This window comes from Pocillopora damicornis, chromosome 7 (genome assembly GCF_964200805.1).
Source record: "Pocillopora damicornis chromosome 7, jaPocDami1.2, whole genome shotgun sequence".
In the NCBI taxonomy this organism is placed as follows: domain Eukaryota; kingdom Metazoa; phylum Cnidaria; class Anthozoa; order Scleractinia; family Pocilloporidae; genus Pocillopora; species Pocillopora damicornis.
The window spans coordinates 19793399-19809010 of NC_142676.1; the positions used below are offsets into that span (position 1 = coordinate 19793399).

The following is a 15612-nucleotide window of genomic DNA, read 5'->3' on the forward strand; positions in this document are numbered from 1 at the left end:
TCCGAGGGAAGCCTCTGACCATTGTTATAGTGTCACGGTAACGAAAATGGCGGCGTTTTTGTTCTGGAATTATTGACAGATGAGTAACGTAAAACGTCTTAGAAAGTGGGAAAATGAACGATTAGAAGGCTTTGTTCAAAAGGTTCCGAGCTATTTCCTGTTTTTGATTTTAGATTATTTTCCTGCGGTTTTTTTGTGGAAGAGAACAAGGTGCACAGCCTTGAAATGGACGAAGTTTTGGGCGGTCACGCCGTTGTCTCGGGTAGGCCTCCAAGAATTCCAATGGCGCATTCTAAAAGACATTCTCTACAGTCTGGAGACTCAATAACTAAGTTCAACAAGCTAAAAAAGCATGCAAGCCAACCAAAGCTTCGAAAAGATGTCCTCAGTGGATCACTGGAATGCTTAAACTTGGACAGCTCACGAAGATATTCCAGTTTAGCGCAACTCAATGTTCAGTCACTGAAGGCAAGTGCAAAAACTTTGAGTGCCAGTAATCTAGCCGCTATTTCAGACTCCAATCTTTCCTTAAAGGAAGCAATGCCGCTGCGAAGCTATGATCAACCGAACTCGTCCTTTGCCGACGCTAAGAGCCATTTTGAAGAGCTGGTTAAATGTTATTTTCGACAGCTCACGAAAGGTTGTGGAGACGAGAGCTGTCAAAACAAATTTTGTGTCTCCAGCAAGGGGGGAGTCAAGCTCGCCCCAGATGTGGCTGGTATCATGAGTATTGAATTAGCCACAAGAAACAAACAATACATTTGTACTCTCAGCAATCAAAAAACAGGTCCTTTGCCGGCCAAGCTGTTTGAAGGGGAACCAAACAAACCCAGGCCTTTTCTGCACTGTTTATTTTCAACCACTCCATTCCAAACACTATTCCAACCATTTTCGCAGAGGAGACATTCAGAAAAGGGTTCGAACTTTCCGACCAATTTGATTAAATCAAAGAAAATTTATGAAAATCAAATATCAGGATCCTGGAATATAATTGAAACTGAAGTTAAGGCTGGTGATGCGGACAAAGAAATACTTGTTGCTTCTGGTGATAAATCTGTAGTTGTTGAGGAAATTGGTAAGAAAGGAACTCATTTGCAAACAGATGAAGTCAAAGAGGCTCCAAAAAGACATATTTTTAATCTTGACACAGAATTTTCCAAAGTGAATCTGTCAGGTAATCTTATGACTGATCATGCCCTTCCTGGAATGCCGCCAGAGTTGTTCAGCTCAAATAGCTCCTTAAATGATATTGTAGACTTGGAAGAGTTTGAAAAAGAGTGTGCCCTTGAAATGTCATCTGGTCACATTCAGGAGTTCTCATTAACTCATCTAACACCACCAATGCTGGAATCTTCAGCGGAAAACTATAATCAGTGTAAAGATGCAGCTTTTCTCATTAACACCATCAGGACAGTGTTTACTTCATCTGAAGCTCTGAATGACAGTTTTAGAACAGCTAATGGGGAACATCACAATTCTCTGGATGTTCCTGCTGTAAGAGAAGCATACAAACTCCTTTTGAGTTTAGAGCCTCAGAATACATTTGTTCAGCCACTTCTGAATTCCCTCGAGATTCACCTTACAACCTTGGGCTCCTTGGTTTTAAATCCAGACGGAGTGGCACAGCTGGTCATTTTGATAGAGAATCCACTTGTACAAGACTCTCAAACCCTCTTATGGAAAATGTGCTTGGTGTTAAGTAATCTATCAGTTGATTCAAGGAAGGCCTTGATCAAGATTTTATCCTGTTATGATGTAGATTCCTTCAAGCACCTCCTTCAGGTATGTTGAGCAATGATGTTTTTGTTTTGGCTGTAGCTCTTAGAATTGCAATGATATGCATTAATGTAGGATATAGTTGAGATTTTGCCTGTCTTTTTTTGCTGGATCATTAATGGGGATATATATTTGTCAAACCTCTCAGATAATTTTTTATTTTGATGATCAGAAGTTCATAACTTACCAGTGATGGCTGTGGCAACAGCAAGAAAGACTTGCTCAATGCATCTGCCCTACTCATTTCAGCTCAGTTGTGTGGTCTTTTTTTATAGTACTGAATTGGTGATTGATACTCTGAGTTACGTACTATAAATTATTAGCATATTAATTCCCAGGCAAGTGCAAATGCTGATTGTCTTTAATTTTTCTCCCTGATCACCAGGTTTTCCAGACATATCTGAGCAGCCTGATTTCACCAGGCCAGTGTAGCAAGCCACGCTTGCTAGAAGCATGTAAAACTTTAGCCATACTCTACGACACCTGCTATCAACTCAACAAGAAAAGAAAAGAGGAATTTGTTCCTCTTTCTGACTTTTACAATGAAGATCTCTCATTGAAAATGGATTTCAAGAAAGAATATGAGCACTGGAGAACTTTGCGGGAATCTAACAGGTACTTGTTAGTTGTGACATGATTGCTGCTTCAGCCACAAAATATCTCAATAATTCATACAATGTTAAAATGTTAATGTATTATAACTGAAAGACATAAATTTGATAAATGATGAAAATGGAAACTTATATAATTTTTTTTCTTTTCCAGATTGCAAAGTGGTCAAAAATTATCCCTTCTTGATTATCCATTTCTATTCGACCCAACTTCAAAGGTAATGCGAAATCTAGTGACATGATATTTGTGGCACAACACATCAGTTTATACATATATGTTGTATTTTTTTTTTTAACCCTTTAACCCTTAAGAGTGATAAGAATCTAATTTCTCCTAGTAGTATCACCCCTGAACCAAATATTAAGGTAAGGAGAGTTAACCCTTTAACTCCCAGAAGTGATCAATATGTAACTTCTCCCTATAATATCCATACATTATCCAACAAACAGGTAGTGAGATTATTCAAACTTATCAGGTATGATAGTATCTTGATTGAACACCAAATTCTTGCAACCATTTTACAAGGAAATGTGTAGCATTTAGAGGAGAGAATTAACTATCAGATCTTGGAAGTTAAAGGGTTAAGGAAGTGATAGCAAATTCAAGAAGCTCTTGATTATAACACAAATTCTCTTTGCCAGTACCATTGGAACTGTAACGAGCTCAGTATGGAGAAAATTAATGCTAATCTTAGAGTGCAAAGGGTTCAGTGAGTTTCAGGTCAAATTGATTGTGGATATCTCTGATGTGAGTAAAATGCCGAAAACCAAAACCAAACCATAAAAAGTTCTTTTCAACCTGAAGTAATGGTTGGGGTGTATTAATTAAAAAAAAGTGGAGAATATTTGCTGGTAATTTTTAAGAGGAAAAAAAAAAGGTTATAAGGAAAACTGGTTATTTTATGTATTGATCAGTTACAACAGAGATTTTGCAGTATTTCATGGAATGTCAAATTTCCAAACTACTTTGGTATAAAAAACTATTTTACCATACAGGTACAATTATATCATTATATGGTACACAGGACTTTCTGTCTTATTTTTGTTGTATGATTTCATGTGTTTCCTTGGGAACAAGCCTAAATTAAGTCCTGTGTTTTCCAAATTCAGGTGAGAGTCCTTAAAATTGATGCTGTATCACAGATGAGAGTGGAATATCAAAATGCAATTGTCCATCAGGCCCGTGTGCAACAAGCACAGAGACTATGGGAGGAGGCACAGAAGAAAACCAATGAATTGGAAGATGCTGTCAAATCTGCCATGTGTCCATTTCTTGTTCTGGAAGTTCGCCGAGATAATTTGATTGAGGATACATTAAATCAGATCAACCTCAAGGTCATTGACTTAATTGTTTTCTTGTGGTTGTGTTTTTATGAAATGCATGGAGAAGTGGAACCAAAACATTTGATCACCCCATTTATAAGACCACCTTGTTCTCTCTACTGTCACAAAACCCCTCTCCTTTTCAGGAGTATAGGTGTAAGTATAGACTCAAATGTACTGGTATTAACATGATGATTTGGTTCAGATTCTGAGGGCTGGTTGTTTAAACAAAATTTAGCTGTTGTTAAACAAAACTGCATTCTAAGCTGTCTTCAATTTTGCAGATCCGTATATCTGAACATTTATTTTTGTGAACAGTGAACAGTGTCAAGAGGGCCCAAAGCTCATAATTAAAAGACAGTTATTTAATTAAATCAACCATCTTGTAGAGAATCCCTGAGGCTCACCACTTGCATAAAACCATGGTTTGGGTTTGACCTTGTGTCAATAACCAGCTCTGAGAATTTGATGTAGGATTACTCAATTAATGTGTTCTTTTTTTTTTCCAACTACAGGAATTTGACTTGAAAAAACCACTGAAGATAAAGTATGTTGGTGGAGGAGAACAAGGGCTGGATATGGGAGGACTGCAGAAAGAATTCTTTCACATGATTGTTGAAGCTATCTTTGACCCTGGTAGATATATTTTGCAATAATTTTTGGATACATGGTGGTCCCTGAGGGACTTTTCTTGAACACATGTGAAAAGTCAGCTGAGAGGACACATTTGAGAATATTGTCAGGTGGTTCCAGCTGACTGACAGACAGATTGACCAAATGGATCACAGAATAACTGACTGATATGCTTACTCGCCGACTTAATGAATGATATGCTGACTAACTGACTGTCACAGTCTTTAACTGACTGACCAGCCAACAGATATATTTACTTACTGGCTCAATGAGTGCTACACTGACTTACTGACTGTCTCAGTCTCCGACTGACTTACTGACTGACCTAACTGATTAACTGATGAATCTAACTGATGTACTGACTTACTGACTCACTGACTGGTGGACTGACTGACCAACTGAACAACTCAATTACTTACTGACTGAGTGACTGACTGATAAGTTGAATTTGAAAAAGAAATAATAATGAATAAATAAGAATAAAATTATTTTCGTTTTTCTCGTAACCATGTTCCCACCAATAGCATAGCTCCATTTTCTGCATATAAGCATTTGCTGTGACGAAGGGCTAACGCTCGAAACGTCAGCTTTGAAACTCTCTACGGAGGCCAATTTACGTTATCAACTCACTTGACAACACCAAATTTCCTAGCTATACTCTCCTACCGACGCAGCACCACATTTTCTTTTAAAAACTTACCACCTCCATTCACTTGACTGAGTGACTTACCAAAGATCCTTATATGCAATGTTACAGGAAAGATCAACACCACTAGTATAGATTGATGATATTTAGTAAATGACGGTGTTTTGCTTCATAGGAATCAGATGAGGATTTGTCATATTGATGGTTTTTTATGCTTTCTCTCTTTCTTTATTCAGGCTATGGGATGTTCACTAACATTGATGAAACACATTGTGTTTGGCTAAAAAGCTCCTCTCTTGAATCAGAGAAGGAATTTGAGCTGGTTGGAATTCTTCTTGGCTTAGCAATCTACAATGGTATCATATTAGATGTGCATTTTCCTCCTGTGTGTTGAAGACACATTTTGCTATACTTTCCAGGTAATGCTGAAGAGAAACTTTTAAGTAATTCGTTCTAGACTACTAGCAATCCCTCTGTATCAGTGGATTCCGTCGCGTGTGTTGATTGGAAAAATAGCCAAGGGGTGCCGGGGAATATTTAGCCGATGCAGAGCGCGGGGAGAACGATTGTCAACCAAGTCTGATTGGCTGAAGATTTTGCATCTTAGCTTTGATAGGTATAGGTTGTGTATAGGATCCATTGCAAAGTGTATAAAGCAAAAAAAATTGATAATACAAAAATGATAACGGTTACAGCCGTCAGCCGAAATTAGGATTCGCCTTTTCTGTAATTTTTTTTTCACAGGTTTCTTCAAGTGAGTTCGGAAATCTTCAAAGTATAGAACTTCTACCAAACGGCGAAAACATCTTTGTAACGAACAGCAACAGAGAGCAGTTTGTCTCACTGTATGTCAATCACCTTCTTGTCAAATGTGTTGAGAGGCAGTTCGGGGCATTTTCACGAGGATTTCATAAGGTATGTAATTTTCTTGGAGACAAAAAAAGTTTTTTTGTGGTAAAGAAAGTAAAGCCCGCTTAGCGGTTGAGGGAGTTAGGTGAAGTCAGAAATCGTCGAAAGGAATTTCAGCCGTCGGTTTTTTCCTTAGATCTATCCCATTGAGATAAAATTTCGTCGGGGCCGTCAATTGATTGGTAGCTTTGAACGTCGTAAACAGTCAGAAAAGCCACCGGCAGATTATTGTGACATATTTATTATGAAAATTTTTCAGTTATTTGATGCCCCCAGTAGTGCGCATTTCGACCGACCGTCGTCAAGCCAAATCCAAAGTGATCTCACAATAGCTAATGCACAGGCAGCGAATGAGAACAAGCAAGCAAACAGCCTGTTGCGCGGGAAAACGCGGGCGACCATTTTGCGGACCTTAAGTTTTTAATTTGATTGTTCGAGGAAGTGGTGCGAATTTTCTGAACCAATCAAAATCAAGTAAAGCAAAACAAAAGCAAACTCGGAATACTTTCGACGCTCAATCGGAAATTGTGATATCGATTGTTTCTTGTTTGGTTTGGTTGTTTTCAGGTATGTGGAGGCGAAGTGCTGACACTATTCCGTCCTGACGAGCTGGAACTTCTGATCTGTGGGTGCCCTGTGATTGATTTCTACGAGCTTGAAGTAGCAGCCACATACGAAGACGGTTACAACCACAGTCATCCCACAATCACAATGCTGTGGAAAGTTGTTAATGAGATGACTCTGGAACAGAAGAAAGCGTTTCTTATGTTTGTCACTGGCAGTGATAGAGTGCCTCTCAAAGGGCTGGTTAATTTTACTTTTATTGTGCAGCGCCATGGAGAGGATTCTGACAGACTTCCGGCTGCTTTAACGTGTTTTAACAGGCTTTTGTTGCCTGAGTACAGCACTAGAGTGAAGCTGAAGGAGCGGTTGATTGTGGCGATTGAAAATTGCAAAGGTTTTGGACTTACTTAGATTTCATAAGGCTTGACAGACAGTTGTTAGGCGAATTGAATCATAGAGCCATTCACAAGAAAAAAAACAACAGCAAAAAGCACATCGAGATGAACCAATCAGAAATCGATGAAGTAGTGTTTGAGCGATGATTGGCATGGGAAAAATCGAAGACGATGTAAAGCCCGGGAATACATTTAACAGGCAGCGAGTACGAAGCGAGCTTTGTATTGACAAGCTTGAAAGTGACAAGGGCGGGAAAATTTGTCGCAGGTGTGGGAAAGCGCGGAACAGATGGCAGTCACAGGAAAGCGCGGGAAAACCCGATCGAAGACGAAGATTGCCGTGGATTATACGCTGCGGTGTGGTCTGATTGGTCGTAACGGTGTTAATTCATGGTTGCCGTTTATCGAGAGTAAATATGGTACAAAAAATCCAGGGAATTGAGCAATCATCATCTGAAATACAAAATGTAAAATGAACACGAGAATTTTGCAATAAGTGCGAGGAAAAGCGGATTTGTGACTGATCCTGTTTTGAAGTTTCTATCGCGTATTGTACAGATCATTAAACGTTTGACTACGTGCAAGTTGGAGGTAACTTAAAAATATGTTTCAAACGTGTGTTTTGAAAATAGAGAATTTGTTATTTGTACGAGGTTGTATTTTTTGAAATGTAATATATTGAAAGGTTTACAATGATGGTTTGTGAAAATGGAATTTATCTTCAATTTAAGGGAACAATATCTCTTTGAAAAGTTGTTATTTATTGGTCAATTAATATTTTGGGTTTTTTGTTACTTTTTCCTTTTTTTTTCGAATCAACGGTGAGGACAGGTTGTCGAGCAGGAAGTATAATTTATATTGTAAAATATGTAAATAGTGAATTTGAAAGTTACTGCTTTTTATAACAAATTATTTCCTAAATTTTCAGAAGACAGGCGGTTTTCTTAATTGTGATTTTAAAGTGAATACTTTTGCCTCAAGAATCCCCGAACAAACCTTTAAAATTTTTGATCGTGTTGCATTCTTTGTAAACACTATTCAGGAAATGCCTCAAACAATAAATTTGTTTTCTCCATATTTGTCAATTTCTTTGGTATTTTTTATTTAATTTATTGATATTTCCGATCTCTTTAGTTGTGTGTTTCGTGGCTCTGAATAAACATACCTTAACAAATTTTCTTTGGTTTTTGTCTTATCCTTAGTTTTTCCATAAGAAATGTTATAAGCGGTCACTTATAATGAGACGATGGATCGCTGGGAAGGGAATCTGTTCGTGGGTATTGGACAACTCTCAAGAGTTTGATACAATGAGTTATGAGGTTAACTCCCCTCACCCAGATTACTCTTAGAACACTTTACGGACACCAAGTCAGCTAGAATCTAAATAATTCGTGCACATGAGTGGTATTGGTAAAACCTGCAACCGATAGACGTGATAACCGTCACGGAATGACACCGTTACCTCGCGCTTCTGTCACGGCCAATTTACTAGTTTTCTGTTTGCGCGCAAAACCTGTTCAAATTCATTCTCGTATGAAATTCATTTTCGTTGCCTCTTTCATTCAGAATAGCTTCATCCTTTTTCGAGGGAAGTTTGGCTAAGTATTCACTTCTTTTTTTACACTATCCAAAAAAAAAAAACAAAAAAAAAAAAAAGCGACGAACTGTGCTGCTTATTTTGCACTCCATTTGTGCCTACATCTTTAATCTCGTACGCAGGCTGTGATGATCACGAGGCGCCTGACTAAATTTGACGAGAAAGTTGACATTCTCTTGAGGTGCCGATGGATTCACAGTCTTGAATTACGATCATGTCCCCAAGATATACGTTCTAGACATGTAAATTCGCGTATCACTACCATTTGTCAAGATGCTTGGGAGAGGAAACTCTATTTTAATACAAAATCTCAGGAAAAAGACCGGTTCTGTTTTTAGACATCGACTGCAAAGGTAACTTGATAAAAATTTGCCTTCTAAAATATTTATGATAAATACAGCGAATAAGCCAAGCCTAAATGCGAAGAAAACGGAATGGCAATAATTTTTTGAAGATGATAAGTTTCAATAGATCATTTTCTTAATCATTTAAAGTAATAATCGGAAATAGTTGACGAAACGGAGACTTAAGAGGCGCATGGTGGCCTAGCAGGTCAAGAGAAACCGGCGCATATCTCGGACGGCAAGGAACTGGACAAGGTTTTAAAGTGGATTACAAATTATGCTCTTGGATCAGTTGGGTCAAGTTTAAGCAGATGCAAAAAAAATGTTTCATGGCTCCTTGAATTCTTATTTTCACAGATGTATGGCCACTCAGGCATCGTATGACGTGGTTGTAGTTGGAGGGGGGATTGTTGGACTGGCGACAGCCAGGGAACTGATCCACAGACATCCCACACTTAAGCTTGCTGTTGTAGAGAAAGAGAATGAACTTTGTAAGTGTATAACTCCTTTTTACAGCTGACTGGAGCTCAAGGCAGGATTCCTACAAAGCTACATGCTTCATTATGCATACAGCTCTTGGATAAAGGAAACAATTGTGAAAAAAAAGATGATTTCTTTTGGGACTATGGCTTTGTTTTAAAGCAGTATGGGGTTTTATGGGGTTTTAAAGAAATCTTTCCAAGCTCCATTTCTATCCAGTTATTATTGTTTATATTATGGGACACTGTTATGTTATGGGTTTTTTTGTCTTTAATGAAACATGAAACTCCCTCAATGAATATGAAGTAAACAATATGGATTACTAGTCACATTTTTTTAAGTGCACCATATTGTCCATTAAATTTACACTTACATGTTAAATTTATAATTGACATGCCTTTCATTTTGCATCTAGCTGTTCATCAGTCAGGAAAAAACAGTGGAGTCATTCACTGTGGTATATACTACACCCCAGGCTCCCTGAAGGCTAAGTTGTGTGTGGAAGGACTGGACCTGAGCTACAAGTATTGTGATGAAAAGAATATTCCCTATAAAAAGTGTGGAAAGGTATGCTTTTGATGTTTGAGTGGTGAAGTCCCCCATTTAGTGCTTAACTAATATGAAGCCTAAGATGAAAAAGGTACTAACTTTGTCTTTTTGTTTAACCTTTCAACACCGTGACATCAGTATGCTTGATTTCCCATACCGTTTTCTATACATTTTCTCTTGTATTGACAAGGAGAATTTATTTAATAATCAAGAGCTGCTTTATTTACTATCATTACTTGGAGTGAAAATTAAGACAAGCATTTGCCAACATTTATCTTTACTTCTCTAGATAATTGTAGCAGTGGAAAAGAAAGAGCTACCTCAACTTGAAAAGTTATATCAAAGAGGCCTAGAGAATGGAGTAAAAGATCTGAAAATATTAGACTCAAAACAAATAAAAGAAGTTGAGCCTTATTGCGAGGTGAGTATTCCCTCAACTGAGTTTTTAAAATTAAAATTTCGTAGCACCAGGGCATATTTCTTTTTTATACTAATAACATCAGAACACTTTTTAGTGTAGAAATGTTATTTATCTGATCATGAGTTCTTCTAGATTTTTTCTCCTTATTCTCTTGTCTGTTTTTGTAACAGAATATCTGATGGTAAAAGAGAAAATTATGTGTTGTACTTTGGTGAATTTTTTTTAAGGGTGTATCTGCTATCTTATCACCAAATACTGGGATAGTTGACTGGGCAGAGGTGGCGCGAAGTTATGGAGAAGACTTCAAGAAGGCGGGTGGTGAAATATATACTGGTTATGAGGTCAGAGGATATTCTTGTCTGTATTTGTTATTTATTGCATCATGCTTTTGACCCTTATGAGTGACTTGCATCTAATTCCTCCTCATAATATCACCCTCAAATCACTCATTAAGGTCATGAGAATGAAGGAAATGATCCCCAATTTTAAAGGCTCCTGATTGTTAAACAAATTCTCCTTGTCAGTAGCATAGGAAATGTATAGAGAAAGGTATGGAGAATATGCAGACTGATGTTGGGGTGTAAGTGGTAAAGCCTGTCTACAGCGGTGCTGATTTCAAGGTTTTCATTGTTTTTTCTCCTGGATATGGGACGCATAGGAATGAGCAAATTTTGTGGCAGTAGCATGGCCTTAAAAGTCTAGGGAACGCATGCATCTTCTCAAAGATGGCAGCCTGATAATTAAATAATTATGGCAGACCAATTGGGGAGTTGTTAAGTGGGAATGACAGCTCAATCTTGTTTCATCGAATCACAGGATGGTTGGCTTTTCATGCAATCACTTTATGCACAGTATAACCATGAATTCATCATAGTGCCACTTTGATTTCAGGTGATTGGTTCAGAAAGGTATAAGAAAAATTACATAAATTTTGTAATTTTTGATGATAAATGCTCTACACCCTCTCATTAGAATCTGTGTTCTTCATACTGTTCTCTTTACATTTCCTAAGATGCTGACAAGGAGAATTCATTCAACAATCAGGAGCTTCTTTAGTTTTGATCTTATCCTTAATTCTTGTGGCCTTAATGTTTGATGCAGGGGTGATGTTTTAGGGAGAAATTAAATGGTAGTCACCCTTAGGGGTTTAAGGGTCAACCTTCTCTTTTTAGGTTACAGATTTCACATGTAGTCCTGAAAGCAGTCGTTCCCAAGGAAAAGAAGCAGGTTTGACAGAATATTTAAAATTGGTATATATCTGTACAAATTTGTCATGCTGGTGCAGTATGCTGAATTTTTGCAAATTTTTTTCAGCAGGTCACACTCATCCTGTTACAGTATGTGGAAAGAATGTTGTAAGATATTGCCTTTTTCCTCTTCTCTTTGTCATGTGTTCACATTACAAACATTTTAACATTCACAAAACTATTGACCTTTGCATATTGACCTTCTAGGCTTGAAACTCACCGAACAGAGAGGTGGAACCAGATATCCTTCAACTGAGTGGTGTATGCATTGTGCATACCACAAAGTAATTTCCTTTTTTCCTTTTCAGTCTCCCCTTAGTTGTCGCTATGTGGTGACATGTGGAGGCCTGTACTCAGATCGCCTGGCAGAGAAGTCTGGTTGTAAAAGTGATCCAAGAATTGTTCCATTCCGAGGAGAATACCTCAAGTTAAAAGATGAAAAGAGTCATTTGGTGAAGGGAAACATCTATCCAGTGAGTTTCAGTGGCAGAGGGCCCTAAATAAATCTAAAATGAAAAATTTTCAAGAATTTGTAATCTTTTTGTTGTATAGCTAGAATGTAGCCCTTGCTTGACATTTTCTTAATGAATGAACTGTTCTGGCTAGTCAGTTCTGACTTATGGAAGCATTTTTTTGTCCTAAAGTTTCCAATGGTTGAGAGGTTGAAAGATTTGAATTAAGGGTAGTAAGGAAAAGAAGTGTTAACCCTTTAACTCCCGTGAGTGACCAAGACAGAATTTCTCCTTACTATATCTATACAATATCATGTAGACAAGTGATGAGAATCAAGGAAAATATCAATTATGGGACTACTAATTGATCTGGTACCAAATTCTCCAAAGAAACATAATGATAATTGTTTGGCAGACAGTAAGGAAAATTACTAATGAGATCTTGAGAGTTAAAGGGTAATCCCTTTTATTCCAACATGAGCATCCATATTCTCTATAATCTTTTCTGTACATTTCCTATGTCACTGACAATGAGAATTCGTGTAACAATCAAAGCTTTGTAGCTTGGCGATCATTTCTTTATTCTCATGATCTTAATGAATGATTCAGCAGTATTACTGCAAGGAGAAATAAGATGCTGGTCACTCTTATTTTTAAGGGCTAAGTGTGATTTATGTGTTCTGCTTTGGTTTTAGTTAACCCTGTAAACCTTAAGAGTGTCTAGCATCTAATTTCTCTATACAATATCACTCCTGAATCACACATTAAGGTCATGAAAATAAAGGAAATGATCACCGATGAAACTTTTTGATTGGTAAACAAATTCTCCTTGTCAGCACCTTAGGAAATGTATTAAGAACATTATGGAGATTATACCTACTGATGGTTAGTATTTTCCCTCTAGTATGATGCTATAGTAGCAGATGGTTTCCCAGTAAGCAGAAACACCAGTTCTCCTCAAGGGCTAGTTTGGACCAGTTTACACCAGTTGAGAAGACCCTACTTATTCATTTGTTTACTTGATGTTTTTGTAGGTACCAGACCCCAACTTTCCTTTCCTTGGGGTCCACTTTACTCCGCGCGTTGACGGCAGCGTGTGGCTTGGGCCTAACGCAGTTTTAGCATTTGCCAGGGAAGGTTACAAACTTACAGATGTCAATGTAAAAGACTTAGTGGATGCCCTGGGCTACCGGTGTGTTGCTTCCCTTCTTTTCCTGAAAATGTTGCGTCATTTTTTTCGATCGACATCACGGAATACACGATCTTTACTTTTTTATAAAGGACCTTAAAACATAGTAAATTCGTTTGATGAAATTCAGTTGATCGCTCTCCACTGGTCCTCAAGCAACTCTCACGCATCTTTTGTTCCCAAACTTTCGATTGATTCTTTACACCCTAATGTCAGTAGGCAAATTATCCATACTGTTCCCTGTACATTTTTGATCGTACCAACAAGGAGAATTTGTTTAACCCTTTAAGTCCCACCAGTGACCCAGACAGAATTTCTCCTTACACTATCAGTACAATACCAAGCAGACAAGTAATGAGAATAAAGAAAAATATCAATTAGTGGATTATTGGCTGGTCTGATTCCAAATTCTCCACACTAACATCATATGGATTGTATGATAGACAGTAAGGAGAATTACTAAAGAGATCTTGGGAGTGAAAGGGTTAAGGAAAGGGCTGCTTTGTTTGGTGATCATTTCCTTTAATGTCGATAACATTGTGAGGAGAAATTAGACGCCACTTACTCTTAGGGGTCAAACGGTTGATGTACCCTGATGAATGAACCAACTTTTAATTAGCAGGTAATTTAGTGTTAACAACTGGGTTGAAAACGTAAATTAGCCACCGTAAAGGGTAAAAAAGCTGACGTTTCGAGCGTTAGCCCTTCGTCAGAGCGATGGACGAAGGGCTAACGCTCGAAACGTCAGCTTTTTTACCCTTTACGGTGGCTAATTTACGTTTTCAACCCAGTTGTTAACACTAAATTATCTGCTATACTCTCCCACCGACGCAGCACCACAGTTTCTTTAGAAACTTACCCCTTTATTCAACTTTTAATTAACCATTTTTTTTTGTTTTCCAGGGGTCTAAGGAAACTTATGTTTAAATACTTTATGTTTGGTGTTGGAGAGTATTATCGCGGGATTATCATATCTGCCCAAGTTAAACAGCTTCAGCGGTACGTTCCCAGTCTGAAATTGGAAGATGTAGAGAGGTAAGACACACTGAATACAAGATAATACAAATTAAATCAATCCCCACTGTCGTTAATAACACGCAATCGTTGCGTGACATTACTTGGAAGATGTGAAATCTATATGCCACGCGAGGCTATTTCTAGCGTGTCTCTCTCGCGCGCCTCCTCCTCCGCAACTCTTCTCCCTTGCGCGTTTCTCTCGGGTTTTCACTTTCTCACACCCGACACATCTCATGCCCAGTGACTCAGATCAAAGCAAGCCTAAACCCATGTTTTTTTCAACCAATCGCAGAGGACCAGCAGGAGTTCGTGCCCAGGCGATGGATCGTGAGGGAAATTTGGTAGACGATTTCGTGTTTGACGGAGGAGCAGGGGACATAGGAAGCCGTGTCCTGCATGTCAGAAATGCGCCTTCTCCTGGGGCCACGTCTTCTTTGGCTATTGCAAAAATGGTCACCGAGAAGGTCCAAGATCGTTTCAATCTTTAGGAACCTGTTGGGATCCAAGCCAGTGAAACAATAATTCTATGATTGCGTTAAATAATACAGTTTAGCTCGAAGATCCTGCAAAATATAAGGGCAAATAAAGGGGGGGGGGGGTGTTTCTTATGAATATCACACAACCGGATTGGGGGATTAGGTTAATTTTATCGTGACAAAACCAAGAACCTCCAATCCACCCACTCCCCCCCCCCCCACCCAGTTAACCCCTTAGACGATGAATAATGACCGTCACCTTAAGTAGCTACGACTGAAAAATATATGCTATACGTCATTTCCGGTTAAATAAGTAGGTAGTTTTTGTAATTAAAGATTTTAACACTTACATTTATTCCATGGTTAATGTACCTTATGAATTACTAGGTTCTGCTTTATGTAATCAACAAATTCCACAACTAAGTAAAACTAGGAACAAAAAAAGGGGTAGAACTTGTATTTTAAAGTGTGTAGTCCTGTTCATTTCCAAACATTGTCAGAAATATTGAAGATGTAACAAACAGCGCAGGAAGAGATTCAAAGCTTTTGGAGGCCAGAGAATCGGCGTCTGTTCGAGTTGATTTGTTCAGCTCTTTACTTTTAATAGAGAAATAGAAGCTTCAAAATTTGAGTAGTTGTAACGAACGTTCACAATGCGAACGTTCTTACATCTGCTGTCGAATATTCTGTCATTGATTATGTTGTCTCATTTGCCTAACCTGTTCTCGGTTTGGAAAATTAAGAATGGCTGTGATTTTTGCAACCCATTGACATTTACCCTTTCGCGCGCGAATAGATATAAATTTTCTATGAAGATGTGTTTTTTTGCTTAATATAGAGTTCCGAATCTCACACCATAGTACACATGCACACAAGTCGAACCTATTGACAATGGTTAGGCTAGATTCAGAGTCGAAAGTAATCTAGGGTTACTATGGTTTTGCTGTACTTCACTCTGTGATTGGTCCAGAAAACTCGCGCCA

The 15612-nt window shown here is 38.2% G+C and overlaps 2 protein-coding genes across 3 annotated transcripts; both read left to right on the plus strand.

Moving 5' to 3' along the window:
- Positions 1-20: 20 nt before the first annotated feature.
- Positions 21-8031, plus strand: LOC113675517 (putative E3 ubiquitin-protein ligase HECTD2). The gene is given in 9 exon segments (XM_027192148.2): positions 21-1782; positions 2162-2391; positions 2542-2605; positions 3498-3722; positions 4226-4346; positions 5226-5376; positions 5378-5408; positions 5734-5904; positions 6466-8031. Coding segments are annotated over 9 exon segments (2958 nt in total). The 5' UTR covers positions 21-225; the 3' UTR covers positions 6874-8031.
- A 532-nt stretch (positions 8032-8563) lies between these two features.
- Positions 8564-14976, plus strand: LOC113676926 (L-2-hydroxyglutarate dehydrogenase, mitochondrial). Of its 2 annotated transcripts, none has more exons than XM_089211108.1 (11): positions 8564-8807; positions 9156-9289; positions 9694-9845; positions 10117-10248; positions 10476-10589; positions 11421-11475; positions 11563-11603; positions 11804-11968; positions 12982-13139; positions 14040-14171; positions 14446-14976. In XM_089211108.1, exons 1-11 carry the CDS (start codon positions 8728-8730, stop codon positions 14639-14641), a joined length of 1359 nt encoding a protein of 452 aa, XP_089067234.1. In that variant the 5' UTR covers positions 8564-8727; the 3' UTR covers positions 14642-14976. The 2 variants fall into 2 exon arrangements, with proteins under 2 accessions (XP_089067234.1, XP_027049500.2); XM_027193699.2 differs by having other exon boundaries at positions 8580-8807; positions 11566-11603.
- Positions 14977-15612: the final 636 nt, after the last annotated feature.